The sequence below is a fragment of the Pteropus vampyrus genome, unplaced genomic scaffold, assembly GCF_000151845.1.
Source record: "Pteropus vampyrus isolate Shadow unplaced genomic scaffold, Pvam_2.0 Scaffold2, whole genome shotgun sequence".
Lineage (NCBI taxonomy): Eukaryota > Metazoa > Chordata > Mammalia > Chiroptera > Pteropodidae > Pteropus > Pteropus vampyrus.
Genome location: NW_011888783.1, coordinates 32549624 through 32567638, shown reverse-complemented (window position 1 = coordinate 32567638; position 18015 = coordinate 32549624). Strand labels below are relative to the sequence as shown.

Sequence of the window (18015 nt, the reverse complement as noted above, 5' to 3'; positions counted from 1 at the left end):
GCAGCTCATGACTATGTGACTAAATTCTCAGCAATTGAGAATCAAGGAAGTGAGCAGAACTTTCCACAATACTGGACTGAAAAACAACTGCACTTTCAACTTCTGCCAAATTGAAACATGATCAACATACTCCTAAATCACACAGACAAGGCTACTGGCCTAGTGCAATTCTCAAAGTAAGGGCCATACATCACTATCACCTGGAAATTTATCAGAAATACAAATTCTCAGCGCCCACTCCAAACCTACTATCAAATTCCAGTGGTGAGGCTCAAGAATCTGTGGTTTTAACAATCCTCTGAATAATTCTTTGGGAAACCACTAAGATAAAGGAACCCATGAAGAGCAGAAATGTTAAGTTGCAATGGAATGAGGACTGAAATAATACTATTAGCTGTGGCATTAAAGATGGTTAGTGACCTATGGCATGAGGTCTGAGTTTTTTTTTTAAAAGCCTGATAGGTGATTCTGACCCACAGTAAGTTTTGAGGATCGCTGCCTTAGGGCATGGCAATGTACCCTACCCTAGACCAAACAGCTGTTATTTCAAGAAATAAACTTGTTTAAGCCACTGTAACTTAGCATTTATCCTAATACAGTGTTTAATGGAAGAGACCCTGTAATTAAGCCTGTATAGATTTAAATTCTGGCTCCACTATTCAGTAGCTGAATTTGGGGAAGTCACTTCGCTTCTCCCAGACCATTTCCTTATCTATATGAATGGACATAACAAAAATAGTACCTACTCTTATAAGGCTGTCATAAAAATTAAGAGATTTAAATTTAAAATGTATAAGCAGTAAGCAATCAATTGATGCTAACTACTATTATTATAATCATCACTGAAATGAGAAATCTGGTGAAATATAAAATGTAAAAATTCATTGGTCCATGATATTTTCCATTACTGAGAGAATAAGTGATACTTAGAGGTAAAAATGAGACACTAGCCTATATAAAAGATATATAATTTCAGCTCCTATGTACAGCATTTTAGAATTATGGCCCATCCCCCCAAATCTACCACAGCATTCCCTATGATTCTTAGAGCCTAAAACCAACTCTTACTACAATAAAATAACTCATCACACACATTTCGTTTTCAGTCTTCTCTCATCCTTTTCCTCTTTCCCATGTGAAATCTTATCTATCAGTGGGCACTTTAAATACCAAATATGTTACAGCCTTCTATTTTCCCCTAGAGTAAAATGGCTATTCTCCTTAAGTGGATTTACAACTAATTGTAGAACTTAAGGGTTAAGTGTGTTTATCACTAACTTAAGCTTTGTAAAGTGTTTATACACATTTAACTCTTTAGTGATCTGTCATCAGATGTCTCAAAATTGTTTACAGCACTGTCCAAGCTCATTAATTATGTTACAAAATTAAGCTAAAAAAGATTTTTATTACCTGAAAAGATTCTCTGTTTTTACGCTGTCGTCTCCTTTCTCTCAGCAAACTCTTCTGTTTTTCTTCTTCTTCTTCCTTTTCTAAAGCACGAATATGTTCTTCAAAGCAAATTAATGCATCTTCTTTATCCATGTCTAGAGTTATTTTTTCAGTTAAAAAAAAAAAATTTAGATGCCAAATATCAGTAAGGAAAGCAGGTTAATTACTCCCCATAGATTCACCTTTCCAAAATACTGGTATTTAAACTCTAATATGACCTATAATCATCTAAATAGGAAACATTTAGGGAAAATTCCAAAAAGATCTCATTAAAAGATACCCTGCATCTGAAGATGAAACAGACTACACACAAGACATCTAATGAAAATAAAATTGCTGTAAAATTTGTTAGTAATATCAGAATTACTCAAGGAGCTTTCCAAAGTATAGAATTCTAGGCCCTATCCCAAACCTTCTAAAACGTAGTATTCATAGTAGTAATCAAGAAAACTGTAATTTAAAAAGCAACTAGGTAGGTTAAAAGGACAGAACTTGAAGAAACTTGAATCTAAAATAATGCTAATACATATTTTGCTTTTTGAAAACCTCTAAATCCATTACCTCAAGAAGATAGCATGAGTAAAATGTAGTAATTTGGTTTTTACCAAGTCGCATATAAATGGCAAAGATAATTTCCAATAATAAACATATTTCAAGGATTATTTGACAAATCTAACTTCAGATTTCTGGGAAAATATTTTTGTCCTGAACCAGAAGACTCAACTAGAAAGAAATATTCTATTTGGAAACAAAACACGTTTTCAGAAATGGACAAACAATTGTGTAAAATTCAGTTAGCAGTCTCATTAAAAAAGCAAGAATTCTTTGTTGCTGGACAATTTTTTAAAACTGATTCTCCTATTTAGTCATTATGCTTACTCTGTAATTCCTCGTCTTCTGCAAAAGTTGGATTATCCATCAGATACTGCTGGGCTTCTGACCAAGTAGTTGAGTATGTTACGTTAGCCATGTTGTCAAGTATGTTTTTTAAGGCTTCCCAATTTCTCTTTCGCAATTGCTTTGCTTGCTCCTAAATCAAAAGCATGAATACATGTCTTGAAGTTCAGAGAAAGTATAATGTTCAAACTGTAATTAATAAAGGTTTCCTTATATTCTAAGTGATGACCAACCAAATTTCAAATGTTATGCATTTACTTTAAAAATTATTTACCTTACCAGTGGCTCTTGCCTAAATGCTTGGCGTGGTACCTACCCTCAACTTTTTTACCTCTTTTCTGAAGCTAGAATCTGGAAAACTTGTCTCACCTTATCCCCCCTCCAATAAATGTCTCTTCCTACAACTACGTATTATAAACACAAAGTAAAACTAAAGTTATTGCAGACAAATTATACTATGAATAAATGCTAAGGTCTTCAACCACTCCCAGCTATGTTCAAATTTTTGTTAATAATACTTACATTTCTATAAGTCTCTTAAAGAGTGGATAATATACAACCATTAAATATTACTGCCCTTAATATTTAATTATATAGTAAAAAATTATATGTAAATGCATTATAAGCAAAAATAGTATTTTTTACACCTATGAGCTAAAAAGTATCTTTCAAAGTAGGCATAAGACAGTCAATTAGTCACAATTCAAGTAACAGATGAATGTGTACCTACTATGTCCACATCAGCACTTATTATTATAGAAGTTATCCATTTTTAAATCTAACTTGTCATAAATATGTCGCATCATCTACGCTGGATAACCAACAAAAATGGACATGTTATAAAGTACTTGCTAATTAGGATGAAAAAACATCTTTTTATCTATAAATACCAAAAACCAAGAGTGAATACCTTTTCTTTTTTCGAAAGAAAGAATAAAACATCTTCATAGATTTCAAGACGATCACGTTCTGATATTGCATTCCAGACTTCCATCTCTCCAAACATTTGCTCTGCTTTTCTATTTGTTAAGAAAATTAATTGTTACTCTATATTAGACAATAAAAATTAATTTTAAACCATTTTAATTTTATAGTAAGTTTAAAACCACCAAATGAACACTCTTTTCACTCTAAGTTCACGACTGTATTATAAAGGAAAACTTCTGGATAATTAAGAAAAAGAACAAAACAACTTAGGCATCCATTTCACTAAGGCTTTTCTAGAAGACTGTAAGAAAGCACATAGGAAAAATGAACTTAACAGCTTATTACATAAATGTTAATACTGAACTACCCACAATTTTAAATAATAAAGCACCGTAAAATCAAGAATGCTATATAAATGCAAGTTTTCAAAATGCTATGCTTAATGAAAATAGCCTATTTCACCCACAAACACCCCAATTTCAATGCTTATATTAAGATGAAAGGAGTCAAACCCCCCCTTTTCAGTCCCTAATTAATAACTCTGTGAGCCTACAAGTTAAATTCCACATTAAAGTACTGATTTTCACGTATGTAATGAAACTGCCATGTTTACAATCATTTAGTTTCATTTAATAAGCATTTACTTTGGATTAGTTACTGCACTTGGCAGAAAGTCTGATACAGGAACAGTGCAGTAAACACAACATGTCTCATTAAAAATCTTACTTGTATCTGGTTGTGGAAGTCATTTTCTCATGATTTTCAAGAAAACGCTGAAAGGATTCCTTAGCCTCTTTGTACTTTGATCTTGCTTCTTCTTTTTCTTCTTTCTCTGTCTGGACTTTATAAGCATTAAAGGCCTGCTTTTTTTCACTCAACTTTGCTAAAGCACTAAATAATAAAAAAAAATAACATGTAAGAGTAAACAAAGGCAGGATGATCAAATGTTAGTGCTTTGAAAAAAACAGTATGATTTCATTCACAAATTAAGAAAATTTCAATAAGATATTAAAGATAAGTGATTATAGGAAATAATTTCTACTTCCAAAATAATTCTAATTTCATCTGTAGCAGGATACTCAGATTATAAAAGCCTTCTGGATATTTTTCTTTTGGTTCTTATCACACATAAAACAACTCTATTCTTGGTATCTAAAATAACAGAACACAGTGAGAGTGAAAAAGTATACTATTTTACGCGATTCTGAATTTGCTAGGATTGCTATGCTCAAAGTGAAAAATAAATAAAAAATCCAAGTAGTACCTGTATCGTGGGTCATTAATGATCATTTTCATAGCTTGCTCCCATGAAGCATTAGATGGTACCCGCTGAAAACCATTTAATGAAAAATTTAAATTTCACACAAATTGTAGTAAAAGTTATATAACAGGGAACAAAGGGTTATACTCACTGGAAACCACAGTACTTTCCTTTGCAGTTTTAAAAAAGCTCTAAAAAATAATTTCTTATTGAATCAAGGCAAATCTGGATAATATATCTATAGACTAAAAAGAAAACTTAAACTGAAATTTAAACAGAGCATGAATGCTTTTTGTTTAGACTACTGATTCAAACGATTTTTATGATTAAAATTCCTTATATTAAATACTGAGGTGAAATGTACTGCACAGTACACAAATGTGTTTCAAAAAACACCAAGAAGAATTTAGTTCATTTTCAGTTACAACAAAAAGTTTATGATTTTATGAAATCAGCGCTTTCAATAGAAGCATCATAGTATTGATTGAAGAGTAAATTCATTTATCAGAAAATTATTATGTCATATAAACATCAGTAATAGAAATACCTTTTCTTTCAATAATTCTTTAAATGCTTGCTTTGCCTCCTCCTTTGTATTCCAAGTATATGTTTTTTTTGCTGGTTGGCTTTCCTCCTCTTCTTTCTTGGGAGTAAAACTAGAGAGAAATTTAAACATGTTACTTATTACTTAAATAAACATATGCATCATTTAGAAAAATCTAAGTATTTGATAAAATTTGACAAATTTACAATAAAGTCTCCTATATGAACCCTATACATTTACATAAAAAAAAGATTATATTTTTCTGAAACATTCATTTAAGACCCTGGACAAAGGTCAAAATAAACATTTAATTACACTAAAACAGTAGTTTTACTACTTCACAACTTCATACTTTTAGATGGGTTACAAAACTTATTTACTCAATGCCTTCATTTTAGTGCCTTAACTATAGAGAATTTGGGCAAGCACACATAAATATAAAAAATGTAGAGATCAATCTAAATCAGGGTCAGCAAATGATCCAGCCCGCTGTCTGTTTATGTAAATACCACTTTATTGGAACATAACCAAGCTCATGAGTTTAAATACTGTTTAGGGCTGATGTGTGTGCTACTAGAGCAGAAATGAATCACTGTGACAGACGTTATGATCTACAAATCCAAAATATTTATTCTTTGACAGTTTACTTGTTTGGGGGTCTTTATGAAATGAAAAAGTTATATTCTAACATTTCTTCCTATATAAAAACAAGAGACTGTAGGGGGAAAAAAAACCACAAAAAATTAAGTATAATGCGTAGGGAAAGATACTGGAGTACTTACTAACAAAAATAAGTAAATAAATATTTTCATATATGCTCTGAATCAAGTACACTTACTTTGATATATTTATTTAAAATTGTCAAAAATATTATAAAGGACTCAGGCAAAAATTAACACTTGCAAATAATCTATATTACAGTAATTAAAATCAAATGCCAATTAGGATGACCCAGGCACTATAATAAGAAAACATTTGAAAAAAAATTGTTAAATCTATGAAAAACATATTATTGTGGAAAAAAATGCAGTAAGTATAAAGATGCAAAACAACATACTCCAAAATACCTACATATCTATGAGTAGAGAACTTAATGTATATGTAAATAATTAACATGCCATCATTCAACATGGGTATCTCTATAATGTGGAAGGGGTCTCTCATAAATATACATATATTTTAAAAACAGAATATAAATATTAACAATTACTCTTATATCTTCAAATATACCATAATTTTTTAAAACTTTTAAACATCAGAAAATTATAAAGCTATTTTCACTGAGAAATGTATACAAGAAAAACAAAAGATTTACAAAAAGGGGTGGGGAGATGAAATCAATATGCTTAAATATTAAGATGAGTGATCATGTTTAAATACTGATATCATGGTTAATGTTTATGTATGTGGACATCATTAAAGTCGAGAAGCATATCTCAAGGTTACTTTTTATAACTGTACAGGTATGTAAGTACTTGCAAACTGTAAACTGAGAGATTCAGCTATTTTGTTTTATTAAAAAAGTTGTATCAATTTAATCTAACAGTTTTCCTACATCCTGCTAAGTGTTATCTTTATTTTCATCTACTTAATTTTGCTTGTTCATTTAACATCAAACTATAGCACATTTCCTTGCAGTGCTGTAAGCTGTATTTGAGACTGAGGCAAAATAAAGAAAATCAGTAATATGGATTTGTATTTAAACTTTTTATATTTTATTAATCATGGACTTTTTGCACTGATTTTAAAATACTGCACTAAGGTATGATGTATCTTAATTACTAAAGTTTTTGGCACCCCTTTAAATCTGTGCCTCACCCTACCCCCCACCTCTGCTTCCTAAACCTTCTGGAGATTAGTTTTACAAAAGTTTGATAGCATGACCCCACAAAATTCAGACTCAAAATGATCCATTATCTAAAGATTGTTTTGATTCTCAAAAAATTAACACTTAATGGCCACTGACTAAACTGGCAATTTTTTGTCTAGTACTGATTTGCAGAAAACAAGTTACTAAACTTACTCAGCTAAGGTTTCCTGCTTTGATGTTTCTTCTCCAGCATTACTAGACACTTCAACACTTTGATCCTGAACAGCAGGGGTACTAGTAAGTTGTGCTTGTTCCTCAGTTGAAATTGTTACTGTGTTTTCATTATCTACAACGGTAGCAACAATTGAAGTAACTTCAGGCTCAGGAACAGCCGGAACAGTTCCACCCACTGTACTAGAAGCAGAGGTGGAAGCACTGGCATTGGCTGCAGCGGCGGCTGCTGCGGCAGCGGCGGCTGCTGCAACGACAGCAGCTGCTGCTTCTGCAGCAGCCATGGTGCTCATTGTGGTCGGAATTTCTGTTGTAGGAACTGGGGCTGTTGATGCTGTGGTGCACTCCTCTTGCTTACTATATATTTAAAAAGGAGAAAATGGTTATTTCTCTACCAACAATCATAAAGCCAAATAAAAGCTAGCTTTCAATTATCACACAATTATATGAACAAGAAACTATTAAAAGAGAAAAAAGACAGTGATGCCAAATTATTAAGCCATTCAAAAAAATTAAAATCACAGAAACTATAAGGGTACTTTTACTTCAGCAAACATTCCTGATAATGTACAATAGGCACTCAGACACCACTGCATTTCTAGAAGTCTAATAATTGCTTCATTTACAAAATGCCTTATCAGACTGTATTATACCATAAAATTTGATCTGTATCAAAACTTCTCTAAGAATTTTAAATTTTATCCATTATGCCCATTAAAAGGAAAATCTGAAGAAAAGAAGAGATAATCATTCATTCTCAAATTAACTCAAACCAAATTTTAGACTTTTCTAAAACAATCTTCTTAATTCATAAATGCAGTCCAAATTCAAATAATCACTGTCTAGTAATTCATCATTTGTGTATCTTGAGTAAATACCCCTCTCCCCACCCCCAAATCCTCCAAAAACACCAATCAGGTCTAACGTGTTAAATACTATTTTTACGAACAGTTAAAACAAGAATATTATAGGAGATATCAAATTTGTAAATGTCTAAAATTGCTTACCTGCTTTCTTCAGCTTTGATCATTGCTATTAAAGAGAAAAAAGAAAAGTTACACATTACAGTTTTTAAATACAATCACTAAAAACAAACTATAAAAGGTGTTAAAGAAGTTTCATACAATAAGATTTAATTTACCATTCAAAAAAAATTTAATACTTTTACAGAGCAAATGCTTGCTCCAAAGTTCCAGGGCAGTAAATAAAGAATGAAGACAAATTTAAATAGTTTTTAAGGAAAGCTTCTCCCCACATTGCTGCTTCCCCAGTGATTGCTGGCTACTGCAAGAACTCCCTGAAAAGTATCCGCATAATTCTGGAATAAAACAGTATTTTCCCCAAAGATCAAACTATTTTTTAAGACATTAAATTCAAAACAGAATCGAATTCATGTTTTGAAATTCCAGCACATAAATACTAGCATTGACAGGTAGATAGATAGTTATGCACACCAACTATTTATAGTAGGGTTATATCAGAAGTGAGCTTGATATTCTTTACATGAATAAACTGTAAATCTACCTATCTACAATATTATTATTAGCCAATGCTAGTACAGAAATTTAAATTGAGCTTTAAATATTCACAATGTTTCAGATTTCAGCCTAAAGAAAGTTTTTCTTTAGAGGTAACAAAAATATTCAGCATCATTAGGGAATGAGGTCTCAGCTCCATGTAGGTGATAATATAAGCTTAACTCTACAAAAATATTTCAAAACTAAATCATTTCTGAAAATATTTAGATGGCTGACAAAACACACTGAATGGGTTATCATTACTAATAATAAGTTAACACAATTTCAGATGCAAATGATGATCTAAGATATAATCTAAGCGAATGAGGTGACACAGGCACAAAAAAAAGGTAAATACTTAAGATCATAGTGCCTTTAAGAATTTTTTGTCTTTCCCACCAGATGTCACTCTACATTGCAGACTACTTTATTATTTTCCCCATTCTCCTACAATCTGTTGCTTTTAACCTGATATATTTTATGACACTAGATCTACTAGAAGTGAAAGTAAAAGAACTAAGTTCTCAATTCTTACTCATAATCTGTTATTTTAAGTTCTGGGTTCTGTTAGGTAGTATTTCTAGATTTTACAGGGTACTTGAATAGTTGAGTATGTTTAAAAATCCTCCTTTTGTGAGGCATGATATTGTGCTTACCTTCATTCTCCCATAACAAATGTAAAAGCTATTTTGCAATGCTGAGCTAAAACAAAATCAGCATAAAATGTATACTCTTACAATGTATTAAAATGTAAACGAATATGGATTCAAGATTCTCTGCTATCTGCGAAATGGGTTGGTTAAGTCACATATTCCATTTATGCACCAACACTCACATCCATATTTAGAAATATTGTACGTGACTGTCTTTGTTCAATTTTCCAATGGTAAATAATTTTTTTAAAAGAATCAAAGTACAACTTTAAAAGCTACAAGCTCATTTATAATATAACCCTTAGATGAAAGAAATTCTTTAAATTAGAGATTTCTCACTGCAGATTTATTCAATCATGGTTAGTGAACATTAGTGACATACTCTAAAAATGTTAAATAATAACAGAAAATGAATTATCAAAGCAGCTCACCATGCAGGTTTGATTTTGTAATAAGACTTCCAGCAACAATGGTATTCTGGTATCCTAGTTTCAGTGGAATCAAATCAAATAAAAATCTATTTAAAATCTATAGAACTGAGATCTAGAGCAACAAGAAAATAACAGCCCATAAAACTGTTAGACCATTTTAAACGTTCTAATCATTTAGGTTAAAAAAAAAAAAAAAATAAGGCCTTTGTTTGAACAATTCTATTTGTTTCAGTGTGAATGACATATAAAACATTAGCATTAGGAATTTATGTTTTACCTTCAAGATCCTCAAGTTCTTTAGGTTTGGCCCAGCGGGATTCCTTTGTTTGAGAATTGTAATAGTAAGGCTTTCCAGAGTCAGATTTGTATTCCTTCCAGGGGCATTTAGATAAAAGTTGCTAAAGGGAAATAAAAACCTTCAGTTAACAGTAATATATTTAGCGCCACTCATCATTCACATCACTGTTTTCAATAGATGTTATCAACCTATACAATTCTAAAGCTTGTGAGATGATGGTATATAAGCTACCGATTACAACATACTTACTAGTGAAGTTAAAATTTGAATGTTATTTAATCTTAACAATAATGCTATTAACATTTATACTATTATTCCAAATTTACACTGTCATTTAGAGAAAGTAACTTGTCTAAGGTAATATACCTTAAGAGGTAGAGGAAAGATTCAAAATCAGGTCTATGTGAATTTCAAATCCTATGTGTCTCACCATTTATACCCATCACAGGTAAAAATTACCACTATTTGTTTCACAAATAGACTTCTCAAATACTAATACAAGAAGGAAAAACATAAGATTTGGGAAAAAGCAAAATCTTTTTAGTTATGCTTAGATTTCAGCTTCATGATAAAGAATTTATTATAACTCTGTGAATTACCTCATGTAAGGAAACAATATAAATATGAGACACTTAAAATTTAATAAATAAAACCAGTTATGGTGCTATGAGAATGCAGTACTACCTGGGTAGTCAAATATCCATGAAATCTTAAAACAAACAAACAGAAAAATGACCCAATTTACTTAACAAGCCCTAATTTCTAGCTCTCAAACTTTTACCTCAGCAGGTGTTTTAAGATCATCCGGTTTCTCCCAAGTAGACTGTTTTGTTTCAGTATTGTAGTAGTAAGTCCTTCCATCAGGTGATTTATGTTCAGTCCACATTGATTTCTAAAGAAAAAATTACAAAAACATTTTAAATTACTTAACAATGCCATTAACAGTGAGTAGGATCATTAATTTCAAAGCAATATATGAAGAAATTAAAAGTATAAAATAGACACACATGACAGCTGAAGTCATTTAGAATTAATTCATCATTTAGAATTAATTCATCATTTAGAATTAATTTTCAGTTACCTCCCTACTTGTACTAATTAGAATTAGTACAAGTAGGGAGGTAACTGAAAATTAGATTTTAAAAGTTCTCAAAAGCAGCATGGATCAATTCAGGTTTTAGGATTTTTCTCTACAAAGTCTCAGAATTGTAAGGCTATAACTGTTCTCCTAAGAACAGTAACTTTGTAACTTAAGCATATAAGAATCCTTCAACACCACAAATCTATGCTTTGTGGATAAGAGACATATATGAACTAGATGCTGTAGGTGGACTGATCATGAGCTCAACAACCCCAAACCAAAGAATCTTTACATCAAGTTGGACAAAGTTCTAAATTAACATGCTATAAAGACGTAGCTGTCAAAATTAAAAAGGATGGCTTTTGGATAACAATCAGAATTTAACTATCAACAAGGATAAAATATGAATCTGAACACCTCAATACAAGATAGGTGAGAAAAAATTTCATGTGAAACTAGTTCGATATAGAATATAAATCCACGCTTGGTGTCCAAAAGTACTAAGAACCTACAAAAAGTTCCTGATAAAACCTGAGGTATCAAGAGACATTAAGCCTCAAATAAAGGTTTGTTAAGAGTTTTATAAGGTTACTATACATACACTTGTGCACATAAACACAAACATTAATAAAGAGGATGGGAGGAAACTGAGAGGTGACAGATATCTATGGTCTTGGTAAGATTCACAGGTATATATTCAGTTCCCAAATCATCTAGTTGTAAACATTAATATGTACAGCTTTTAACATGTAAATCATACCTTAATAAAGTGGTTTTAAAAAAGAAGATTTACAAGAAACCATGAATGAATGAATGATTTGATCAAAGGCACTAAATCTAGTTCTGGCAGATTTTTCAGATGGCAACAAACTAAAGTATGCTTGAAAGAGGGTTATACAGACGATCTTCACCACATTTCTTCAAATCTAAGGCAAACATTACTGTACATACTTCTAAGAAAGAAAAAGCAAAAGCATTGTCAAACTATCACATGCTTTTTACCACTCAGATTTTATATTCAACTTTTTTGAAAGGATTTATTCTTAAACACTGGTTTTTATCACATATTACTTTTGCAAATACAAAGAGGGAAATAAATAAAAAAGTTAAGCTATTCCTTAAACTTTACGGTGAGACTGCTTTTTGTATCAGAGTTGCTGATATTCATTATATTTCACATAATATCATCTTGTGTAGCATCAAGAATACTGGTATTGCAGCATTTCTTTAAAAAGAAAACAAAATAACTAAAATCTACTGGTACTGGTTCTTAATTTTCTTCTGTACTTATTTAAAGCTGACCTCCCTTTCTTTCTTATCAACTTTATTAAATAGAGCAGAACTGCTTTTGATTTCTGAGCTGGGAATGTGGTTAAATACACATGATTCATTGTTTTTCCTACTCTCTCACCATAATAATCATGTATACTAGCCTTAACTGCTGCCTGGAGAACAGAGATCATTAGACACCATGAACTATAGAATGCATCCCAATTTCAGAGGTGTTAAATGGGAAAAATAAACATGCTACTTGAAAACTAGCTAATTTAAAGAATATTTACAAAATGTGAGAATGGAAAACAAGACAATTTAAGAAGACAAATTGATATGATTTTTAACAAAGGTAGATGAGGTAAGATAATTATTTTCTATAACTTTTGAGGTGAGAACTTGAGTTACTGTGAAGAAGTTATAAGAAGCCATTACAACTGAAAGAAGTTGATAAAGTTTGAGCTGTATGTTAATATAATAACTGGCCATTCCTAGAGATCTGTTGTCATCTGATGATTTCTTACAGAATGGACTTGTGAATGATGTGGGAGGACAGTTAGATAGTTCCAAAGATGTATTAAGTTCTTTAACTTGTTCTAGCACCATGTACAAGATATAACTACAATCTCTTGGAGCAAATATTAAATAACTGCTGGAAAATACTTAGCTTGCTGTTATCAACTATTTCAACATCTTATCAAAAAGTGACACGATTAGAGAACATTTACAAAAGCTTTAACTGTAGGGATATGCTCTGTTCTATAAATTAAATGTTGTTAAGATAAAGATGTGTGTATTTCATGGTTCGTAAGAAATGAATTCAGTAGCATCTCAGATTGCACCATCTAAAAAGATATTTAAACTTCCCAAGTCACATCTGCTAAAGGGCATCAAGGAAAGTAGTAGTTCACCAGAAATAAACTTATGTGATGATAGGATGAAAGAAAGGGATAATGTACACTTGACCAAACAATGGGGAACAAGAGGGGAAGTATAGAAACCAGTAAAACTAGTAAGCAATTTAGTATTCACTATCTATTACTTTGAGTCTTACAACTATACCACAAAATAGGTAAATTGGGACCAGCAGTCACAATTTACAAATAAGAAAAATAAGGCTGAGAAGGATTAATAACTTGCTCAGAATGATTCAGGAAATAAATTATAAAACTAGAACAATTCAGTCATATCTATCTCAAAGACCACATTTTATCCCCAACAAAATATTGTTTCAAGCTCGCTGCATTCAGTCAAATTATCAATAAGATAAATTCCTCATCAACTACTGTATATTAAGCCCTGTGCTAACTGCTTTGCATCGATGATCAGTTAATTCTTTTAATAACCATATGAGGTTAAGTACTATTTATTATCACTACTTTATAAAAAATGTAGCACAAGAAAGTGAGGTAACATGCCCAAGATAACAGGTAATGAGTTCATTACAATACTGCCTCAGACTAAACTAAAGTCTTATTAAGGAGCAAAACTCCAACTCTCTGTATCAATAGAAGCAATCATTTAATAATATAAATTCTGTACTAATGTCTTAACTAATATGCAAAATTCACTTATAGAGTCAATTTTGAATAAAAATGATCTACCTGATAAATGTTATACTCCTTTTCCTTAAAATTATCTAACCTGCAACTTAAAAGTAAAATTATAATTTATTTTGCTTTTGGAAAAAATTAATAATATTTTAAAAGAAAAATCTAAAAACAAATATATCTGAATGTTGAATATAAGATGAAGAGTGGCATAAAACATTAATAGGTATATCAACAACTGGAAAAGTTAACTTCATAGGAAATCTGAGTAGTTATTAAGTTCTGATAGCTATATTAACATAGCCTATTCATAAAACTTACTTTCTAGCAAAATTGCTATTTTGTTTTTTAAATACAAGACCTCTCCAGAACAATAAGCAAATGCTGCCTATCGAAGACTTAGACTGCCCTTCCAGAATTGGAGAAAACCTAACAAAGACTTAGATGTATATTCTCCAAATTATTTCATTACTGACATAGTTACTGTACTAATAAAAAGTTGTTGACATGAACGACAGTTCTGGGGAATCAATCAAAAGTTAACATTTTCACAAATGATTAACTGAGAGTCTATATTTGCAAAATAAGGCATTAAAAATTATCCTTAATATAGAAAAATCCACTATATCACTAACAATAGACAATCTAATGGAAAAATAAGCATGGCCATTAATAGAACTCAGTACAGATAATATAATTAGATATTCAACTTCATTAGTAAATCAAGGAAGCACATTAAAATGGAACATTTTGCTCATCAAATAACAATTACAGACTACTATATACAATGCTAAAAGTGTGTAAAGAAAGAGTAGTCTCATGCTATTATTGGACATGAAATTATTTCTCTGAAGGACAACTTAGTAGTTCTTATCAAAATTAAAAATGCAAACATCTCTTGACCCTGAAATTTAACTCCACAAATTTATATAGCTGCAAAGATGTACAAGGACGTTGTCAACAAGACTACTTATAATGGTGAAAAGAGATAATATCCAGCCATAGGAAAACAGTTCAATTATGGTCCATTCATAAGACAGATGTATCTTACGCAGATCTACAGCCAATTTCAAAATATAGAGGAAATGATTTCCTCCCAAACTACTTTATGAAAATTCGACCCTGAAGAAACACATCACACTTGAATCCTGCAATGTATACACTTTGATCAAGTAGAATTAATTGTAGAAGTGCAGGGGTGGTTCAATACTGGGAAATCTATAAAAGAAATTATTTCTATTAACAAACTGAAAAAAGAAAATACTATATGATCACACTAATAGACTAGGTATGATCAAATCACGTCTTGAAAAGTGTGATAGTTCACAAGTACTCAAAAAATAAAAACAAAAAATTCTCAAAAAAATATAAATGATAAGAGTAATTTACCAAAAACCAATAAAATCATTCTAAAGCCAATTTCATTAAAACTATGACCAAAACATGAGTCTGCAATGACTATAATTCAACAAATTCAGCATACCAGTAAAATGAAATGACTGGTATAAATGTTGAGAGAGAAATTCTCTTGCCTTTACTACTAGACTCAAATGAAATCTATAAAATTAAAAAAAGAAAAAAAAAAAAAGATTCTAATTATCCAGGGAATCCGGTAGCATAGCTGGTTGTAAGATAAATATACAAAAATATTTAAGTTGACAATAACTAGCTAGCAATAAAAATGGAAAAATTCTAGTCATGATATAACAAGTTTTTACAAGGCAAAAATAAATAAAACTAGCTATGACAGCTGTTTGTCTCACCTACATAGAATTTAAAGCAAAAACCATAATAGAAAAAGTGGGATTAAATACTGATAAATTGGTCCTGAAATAGCAGATAAATGAAGCTTTAAAAACTGCAAAGAATCAATATAGACAAAGCACGATCCATGAAATAACTGACAGGCTAAACTTCAGTAAAATTAAACTTATCCTCTGCCAAAGCAAGAGTCAAGAAAATGAGAAGACAAGCCCCAAACTGGGAGCAAAAGGCACACTGATAAAGGACTATTGTGCAATATATACAAAGAACTCTTTAAACATTGAGAAAATGAAAAAGTCAATTAAAACATGGGCAGAAGATCTGAACAGACACTTAACCAAAAGGGAATACAGATGGCAAATCAGCATATGATAAAATGCTCAACATCATACATTACAGATGATGTAACGCAGAGGACTTATAAGGCACTGAAACTATTCTGTATGATACTACCGTGATGGATATATGTTATACATTTGCCAAAACTCCCAGAATGCAAACCACCAAGAATGAACCCTAATGTGAACTGGACTTTGCGTGATAATGTCTCAATGTATGTTCATTGATTGCAACAAATGTACCACTGTTGTAGAACATGTTGATAGTAGGGGAGAGGGAGCATCCGGGAAGAACTCTATACTTAGTACCCAATTTTGCTATAAAACTAAAATGGCTCTAAAAAAAGTCTATTGAAAAAAAATCCCACATCTGGAAACCAAGAAAAACACATCACCTGATAATCTTAAAAAAAAAAAAAAAAAAAAGTCAAATGAAGGGAATGAAAACAAGATATTGAGAAGTGAATGACAATGAAAACCTTGTAAGTCAAAACTTAACAGTTAAATCAGCACCAAAAAACAGGGATTTCTGAAAGCCAGTGAGCTAAGCACTGAGGAAGCTAGAAAAAGCAAAAGTAACCAAGAACTAAATAAAGACAGCATAAATAAATTTATGCAGTTACCCATCCACCAAAGAAAAAACAAAATAAGGAAGATGATAGCTACTGTGATTTGTAACAATATGCTAAATGATTATTAAACCTCAATGAAATAGAAAAATATCTGGGAAAAACACAAAATATTAGATGAAATTTAAAACTGGAATAGCTCAATGACCATTAAAGATATTGAAATTTCTATTCTCAAAAAGCATTAGGTGCAGTCGACTTTTAGTTATGCTCTATCAAGCTGTTAAGAAGCTACTAGTCATTTATACAAATTGTTTTAGGGACCAGAAAGAGGGGTTACCAACTTGAGACACAAGAAACATAAATATTAGCAAACTCAATTCAGAAGAAATTAAACACAGATGTGTACACATATACACACCCTAAAAACACATAATAACTAGGGTTCATCTTAGTAATGCAATGATGGGTTAATGTCAGAAAATTTATCTGTGTACTTCCACATTAACAGACTAGAGAAGACATATCATGGTAATCTTAATATAGAAAAAAGAATTGGAGAACAATAAAAAATAGGTATTGAACTCTAACAAATAATCCAGAAATAGAATTTAATTCAGATTATATAACAAAATGCTACAGTAAACACCATATTTAACAAAAATTTTATATGTATTTCCTTTGAGAGAGGAAATAAGACAAAGATGCCACCTTATCACTGCTACTGCTAACCACAATACTAGAAGTTTTGGCTGACACAATAAAAGTGGAAACAGATGTGAGGATTAGCAGAGAAGAACCAAAACTGTCATTTGAGGATGACAGTATAATATAGATAGTATAATAAAACCCACTAAGCAAACCTGATAAACACATATAAAAGTGATAATTATAAAACTTAAAAGATTCAAAATAGCACCAAATCTTTTATCTGTAAACTAAGAGAATGAAGGCTATATAAGCCTTTAAGGAAAAAAATTTATATAAAAGATGGTGCAGGAAAACACACAGACCAATAAAAACATTCAGGTCATTTTTTTAAAAGAGAAAAACAGGTAAGCCACAAAACAAGAAAATTGTACAATGCCATTCATAGAAAAAAATGTCTTATATATTTATATATAGAAAACCCTGAAGACTACAAGAAAAGTTAAAATAAACAAGTTCATAATACTGCAAGATACAAAATCAGCATTTCTATACACTAATAATGAACTGCCAGAGAAGTTAAGAAAACAATGTCATTTATAATTTTGGCAAAAAAAAAAAAGAAAATATTTAGGAATAAATTTAACCTGGAGGTGAGATATATACTAAAAACTATAAAATGCTGACGAAAGAAACTGGAGACAATACAAATAAGGAAAAATATCATGCTCGCAGATTGAAAGAATATTGTTAAAAAGTCCATACTAAACAAAGC

The 18015-nt window shown here is 30.9% G+C and overlaps 1 protein-coding gene across 3 annotated transcripts in view; it reads right to left on the bottom strand.

Annotated features, from left to right (window-relative positions):
* The window catches only part of LOC105291492 (pre-mRNA-processing factor 40 homolog A), a 33432-nt gene that overhangs the window by 10297 nt on the left and 5120 nt on the right, over nt 1–18015 (bottom strand). For 2 of the 3 annotated variants that reach the window (XM_023530084.1, XM_011359312.2), the window contains exons 2-12: nt 10800–10910; nt 9998–10118; nt 9721–9774; nt 8127–8151; nt 7102–7476; nt 5082–5190; nt 4538–4602; nt 4000–4164; nt 3257–3365; nt 2329–2479; nt 1411–1544 (exon numbers count right to left, since the gene is read on the bottom strand). In XM_023530084.1, coding sequence (XP_023385852.1) covers nt 1411–1544; nt 2329–2479; nt 3257–3365; nt 4000–4164; nt 4538–4602; nt 5082–5190; nt 7102–7476; nt 8127–8151; nt 9721–9774; nt 9998–10118; nt 10800–10904 — 1413 coding nt within the window. In that variant the 5' untranslated portion in view covers nt 10905–10910. The remainder of the gene's footprint in view (nt 1–1410; nt 1545–2328; nt 2480–3256; nt 3366–3999; nt 4165–4537; nt 4603–5081; nt 5191–7101; nt 7477–8126; nt 8152–9720; nt 9775–9997; nt 10119–10799; nt 10911–18015) is intronic. The other variant, XM_011359319.2, reaches the window with a different exon arrangement.